Source organism: Cynocephalus volans, chromosome 17 (genome assembly GCF_027409185.1).
Source record: "Cynocephalus volans isolate mCynVol1 chromosome 17, mCynVol1.pri, whole genome shotgun sequence".
Taxonomy (NCBI): domain Eukaryota; kingdom Metazoa; phylum Chordata; class Mammalia; order Dermoptera; family Cynocephalidae; genus Cynocephalus; species Cynocephalus volans.
This window is the reverse complement of record NC_084476.1, coordinates 42,290,815-42,296,673: the sequence shown is the minus strand read 5'-3', so window position 1 is coordinate 42,296,673 and position 5,859 is coordinate 42,290,815. Positions and strand designations below refer to the sequence as shown.

The 5,859-nt window shown below is 52.7% G+C and overlaps 1 protein-coding gene across 1 annotated transcript; it reads right to left on the bottom strand.

Moving 5' to 3' along the window:
* Positions 1 to 4,382: 4,382 nt before the first annotated feature.
* On the bottom strand, positions 4,383 to 5,516 carry CCL21 (C-C motif chemokine ligand 21). The gene is made up of 4 exons (XM_063082583.1): positions 5,399 to 5,516; positions 5,175 to 5,295; positions 4,897 to 5,079; positions 4,383 to 4,815 (listed from the first exon to the last, which is right to left on the bottom strand). The coding sequence occupies exons 1-4, from the start codon at positions 5,463 to 5,465 to the stop codon at positions 4,800 to 4,802; spliced, it is 387 nt and encodes a 128-aa protein (XP_062938653.1). The 5' UTR covers positions 5,466 to 5,516; the 3' UTR covers positions 4,383 to 4,799.
* Between the last annotated feature and the right edge of the window lie 343 nt (positions 5,517 to 5,859).

Genomic DNA, 5,859 nt, shown 5'->3' with positions numbered 1-5,859 from the left:
ACAGTCACATAATAAGAGGGGCCAGACAGTGCAGAGCTTTGTAGGCTGTTGCAGGGTTTATATTTTACTGAGTAAGATGGCAAGCCATTGGAGGGTTTGAACAGAGGCACGACATGAGTTGACATGTTTTAAAAGGCTCCTTCTAGCTGTTGAGTGGGCGAATAGACCAAGGCGTTTCAATAATGGAAGCAGGGAGATCGGGTTGGAGGCTATTGCAGTAATCCAGGCAGGAGATAGTACTTGGAGTTGGTGAGAAGTGGTCAGATTCTGGAAACAAGGTTGAGCCAATGGGCTTTGCTGAGGGGTTCAGCATAGGATATGAGATGGAAGAGGCAAGAACACTGCAAAGTTTTTGGCCTGAACAACTTGACAGATGGAATTATATTTACCAAGTGGTAGATGATTGCAGAGGAGTGGGTTTGTAAGGAGATCAGGAGCCTGGTATTGACTTGTTAAGTTGAAACTGAATGTTGGGTATATAAATGGAAATTTAAGTAGGTAGTTGGTATGAGTCTGGAGTTTAGGGGAGAGATTCTAGTCAAAGATATAAATTTGGGAGCATATGGATCATATTTAAAACCATAAGACAATGAGGGCTGGCTGGTTAGCTCCACTGATTGGAGCACAGTATTTTAACACCAAGGTCAAGGGTTCCGATGGCCATACTGGCCAGCTGCAAAAATGTGAGATCACCAAGAGTGAGTGTAGATAGAAGAGGTTCAAGTTCCAAGTCCTGGAGCTCAGGGAGGTGAAGAGCAAACAAGAAAGAAGGGGGCAGTCAGGGTGTTATGAAGGTACCCACTATGATGGCAATACAGGGAATGGACACAGGCCCCTTGAGTGGAGGGTTTAAGACACCAACTTCCTAGCCATTGATTTAGACAATCCAATGGCATGGGGGGCTGGAGGTCAGGACGGTAAGTTTGAAACAGTTTCTGACCACAGGCACAGAGCCCTTAAAGCTACATGCTTCACCTAGTTTACTCTCTTCCCAGACAAGTCGCCTTGTGGGGCTCCTAGTTCAGGAAAGTCTTGTCCCAGCTGGGAAAGTCTTGTCCCAGCTCTTGTCCCAGCTCAGCCGGGCACAGGCCAGCCTAGCCTCGTCCTCCTCCAAGGAGCCTGCCCAGCTTTCATGCTGCCTGGTTTGAGCAAACCCCTCCGCCAGGGGTAGGAGATCTTGAATGGAGGACGCCCTAGTCACTGGGGCAGGAAAAGGGCAGCTGGGCCTGGGAAGTCAACCAAGTCCATACTGGGGTGTGGGGGTGCAGGGGATGAACTGGACGGAGAGGACCCAGCCTAGATGCTTAGTCAGTGTTGAGTGAATGGATGTGCGTATTCCAAGCTGCGTCCACGAGGCTGCGCGCGACTGATGTGTGTGCCCCTGACGTATCTCCCCTTCTAGGCCAGCAGGGGGCGCCCCAAGCCTGGGAAGGGAGGCTCTCTGGAGGGGCGCGGTCCTGGCGGAGGGGTGGTCGGATGTGGCACGGACCCCGAGAGCTCTTAAGAGGTGGAGGGGTGGGGGTGAAGGTGGCGTTCAAAGTCCCTTGGCCTGGGACGGCCTTTGTCGCTCTTCCGGCTCGCTGTTCCCGCCGTCCCCGGGGCCGAGGGTCGCTGCTCACCCCGGAGTCTCCGCGCGCGGGCCCGGCGTGCGGAGGGGAGACCTGGGCCAGCGTGGGCTCCGGCGTCTCTGGGGAGCAGCTATCCCGGGCCTAAGGCACCCGCCCTCCCGGCAGATCCCCACCACTCAGGTTCCTGAGCCCCGGGGAACTCAGCGGGGCTGCCGAGACGCGGAGATGGGCGAAGGCCCGTGTTTGTTCGCGAACACGAGGCATTTATCTCCCCCATCCCCACCCGCAATAGCCCCAATTTTCCATTAGGTCAAAGGCGCCAAATGCTGAAGACATGAAACAATGTTTTGCCTAAAGGCTGAAGACAGTTCACTTCCGTCTCAGCGTAAATAACCCGCACCCGACTGATTCCTTAAAGCACTTAATTACGGCACCTCCTCTAGGAAAAGGTTTCTTTATTCCGCGGAGATTTGTGGAGACCCTCTGTGCACAGCGCCGGATGACGAAGGGCTTTAACCCGTACAGGCGGAAAAGGAGTTTGTCCTGCTCAGAAATGGACGCAGGAAAACGCTAGACCTCGGGCCTAGCATGGGAAACATGTGAGGACACATGAAAATAGTTTTAACAAATTGGTCCCAGAAAGATGAAGGAAATGAGAACAGAAAATTCAACCGGAAGCCTGCAATTTGCCTTTAGCAGACAGAGGACCGCAGCGATGCTGCTGCCTCCTGGTGGCGGAGCGGGGCAATGCAGAGCTCACGCCAGTGGAGTCTCGGTCGGTGCAGGGGTTAGTCTGAACAGAGATAGGCCGCGGCTGATCAGGTGTTCACAAGTGGTGATCTGTTGTTTTCTTAATATTGGATTGAAATTTATTATGACCATAACCCATGAATCTAAAGCAAAGTCTTCAAGAACATGGCAACAGAGTTTCTCTGGGGTATTTTAAGTTGCCACCAACTGAGAAATGGATGTCTTGAAGAAAACGAAATTTTCAGCTTCTGGACATAGCTAACAATCTCTGTGGGAAATGTTAGAGTAGACACCACCAGAAGAGTTACAAATATAGGCTAGAAAAGAGGCTTGGCCATGCAGCCTGCACAAAAATGGCAATTCATTGGTCAAGACTGATGGCAAAGGATAGAAATCTTAATGAATTTAACAAAATAGCATCACTTTGTTCCAAAATACAAGGAGAAACAACATGTGGATGTGGGAAAGAAAAACAACTTCACAAAAGAGGCCAGCTGAAGCTGAGCACTGGGCTCTAGTCCCTGGCTGTGATGGAGCAAGTGGCAGGACTCTGAGTAGATGGCTTTGGGGTGTCTGGGGAGGCCAGATCCCAGAGGCTCTTTTATCTGAATTCCCACATCTCAAATGTGGCACAGGGCCAAGAGTGTGAGAGTTCAGAACCCGAAGAGACATATCTGCTGGGACCACAGGTCCAAGCATTCATTGGGAGACATGTCCAATGGTGGGACGGTGTGGGCAGCAGACAGGAGGCTTCCCCTGGGCCTTGCTGTTCTATGACCTTTGCATAGCCCTTGGCAGACGATATTCCCTGTGTGCCTGATGTTGAATTTCTCACTAGCACTCCTGTGCATGGTCTTGGAGTAGGAATTAAGTTAATTTAAGGAATATTTTTAAATGCAGTATTTCTTGCACATCTGAGTTTGTGTACTAAGATCACACCTGCTGTACAAGGACAGGCAGGGAGGAGCCCCTGTCTTCACTACCTCAAGAGAAGCAAACAAGCACATACTTGCATGATTTTATGATGAGTGGTAAATGCTGTGACATACTCAGGCTCCTGTGGAAGGTAAATAAGGTCCCTCTAGCTCCTTAGGTCCCTGCCTTCCTTGCCTCTCCCCCAGGATCTGTTTCTTTCCCTCATTGCCTGGCTTCACCTGATGGTCCTCCCTCTCCCTGACTCGAGTAAGGGGCGAGTTGCAGAGGAGGAAGAAGAGGAGGAGAGTCAGGCTGGGGTCTTCTTGGAGACCAGACTGATTTACATCTGAATCTCAGGATTCCAAAGACCTGCCCCAGGAGACTTATTTCTTGGCTTCAAAAGGTTAAAATGACTAAAATACCCTGGGTCCCAGCCAGGGCAGAAAGGAGAAAAAAATGGGAAGGGGAGGAGGTTTTCCCAACTGTAAGGAAGCTGAGGGAATGAAGGGGCCCAGATAGGAATAGAAAGGGATCACAGCAGCCCCATAAACAAAGAGGAGAGACCAAGGGACTGCGTTTCATTGAGCAGGGCAGAGGGAGTCCTCTTGGGGCTTTGGGATGGGCTGGGGTTCTGAGGGACTCCCAGGGCAGGAACTGTGCCTAGAGTAGGTTTCAGTAGAATTTGTGTTTGCCTGTGTTACAGATGGGCCCAGGCCACAGCCTCCTTCCTGGGGGCTCTTCTAAAGAGGTACTTGCAAATTCTCATTCAGTAGTCCCCAATGAAAGGGGAGGAAGCCCCTGGTAGGTCTGGGAAAAGATCTGGAGGTCGCAAGAGAGTACTGCACAGAATCAGGGAAGGGTTCTGCTCAGGGTCTTAGAGGCCTGCAGAACTGTCAGGGGTGTGTGTTCTAAGTTCACCCTCTCTCCATGGGAGGGATTCCTCAGGCAGACCAGGTCCCACCCTGCACGTCAGCCTCCCTTCAACTGCCAAGGGGTCTGGGCACCTGGGAGGCAAGGAAACTCTCTGGGTAGGTGGGAATATAGAGTTTGCCAGCCTGAGCTCTTTGCTGTGACCCCAGAGTGTGTGACCCCACCCTGTAGTGATACTGGCATTCATTGGACACAAACACATAGAAATAGGTACTTGGGTGGGAGACCAGAGCAGCATTTTATTCAGTTAGGTATAAATCATATTTACAAGGAAGAGGTGGGGTGCAATAGGGAGCAGGGTCAGGTCCAGGCTCCTGGGTGACCTTTCCTCAGAGGTGACAGTCCTGCTGTCGTCTCTCATGCTCCCTGGTAGACTCTCTCTCCTCTGCCTCTCTGGACCTAGCCTGGTGTGAGCAGCTTAGCCATGCAGGTTAGGGCTGGGAATACAGGTGGGATGGCTGAAGCAGGAGAAGGGGTGTGGCAAGCCCAGCATGGGGTGGCTGCTCTGGGGCCCCTGAGTCCTTCCTCTCTCATAGACCCCTTCTTGCTCCTTGGGTTGGGGCTCCAAGCCCTGTAGAGGCTGGTGGGGGCCTCGTGGGCTCCAGGATGGTCACTGGGCTATGGTTCTTTCGGGGTCTAGGGCTGCTCAGTCCTGGGAGGGCAGAAGATGGGTGTGAGAGGCTGATTGAGGCTCCCCTTTACTCCCTTACCCCCATCCCTTCAGCTTCCTTACTTCTTGCAGCCTTTGGAGCCCTTTCTCTTCTTGCCACGCTTTGGGGCCCCCCTGTCCTTCCTACAGCCCTGGACTTGTTTCTGTGGGGCTGGTGGCTTGTCCAGACGCTGCATCAGCTGCTGCACCCAGGTCTCTTTAGGGTCTGCACATAGCTCTGGCTGAGAGTGCTTCCGGGGCAAGAACCTGGGGGGGTAGGGGTTAGTAAAACTTCTTAGTTTGCCCACCATGCCCTCCCCACTCAGAGACCAGCCCACACCCACCCCCTTGTTTCCACTCACAGGATAGCTGGGATGGGGCAGCCTAAGCTCGGTTCCTGCTTCCGGTAGCTGCGGACAATCTGGGCGGGAATCTTCCTTAGGCTGTACTTGAGGCAACAGTCCTGAGCCCCTCCATCACTGCCTGCGGAGGGGGTGGGTTTCACAGGGAGCTGTGGGCTGCTTGCAAGCTCCTACCCAGCCCTGTCCAGCCCCTTGCCCCATCCGAGGCTCCTCCCCCTTGGTACCTTGGGTCCGAGGGATGCAGAGGGCCAAGACCAGGATGAAGAGTCTCAGAGCCAGCAATTGAGCCATAGGTGTGGTCTGGGTGGGTATGAGGCCAGAGCTGTGGGCAAGGTGGACAGAAGCAACTTGGGGGTCTGTGTGTGTGCTGGGACTGGCCTGCTGCCTTTTTATGCAGATACTTTCGCTTCCCTCATCCCCCCTCCTTTTCCTTCCTGAAAGCTGGATCATGTCCTGGTGCCCAGTCTCACTAGTATGCCCAAACCAAAATGCACAGCTAATCAGTACCCAGGCTGCCTTATCCTACTTCCTAATTATCAGTCAAGTCCATCAGGCCCTTCCTTCTATTCCCAGCCTTGGTGCAGGCCTCACTACCCCTCTCCTGGAGTACTATGATGGCCTTCTCACTGTACTCCAAGCTCCATACTATCCCCTCCTTCCAGCAAATATGATTATTAAATTGTAA

Excerpts from the sequence above, each read along its gene's own strand:
- CCL21 (XM_063082583.1), bottom strand. The coding sequence starts at position 5,465 with ATGGCTCAATTGCTGGCTCTGAGACTCTTCATCCTGGTCTTGGCCCTC. Across the intron at positions 5,296-5,398 it reads CTGCATCCCTCGGACCCAAG|GCAGTGATGGAGGGGCTCAG; the intron begins GTACCAAGGGGG and ends CCCCCTCCGCAG. Across the intron at positions 5,080-5,174 it reads TGCCCCATCCCAGCTATCCT|GTTCTTGCCCCGGAAGCACT; the intron begins GTGAGTGGAAAC and ends CTACCCCCCCAG.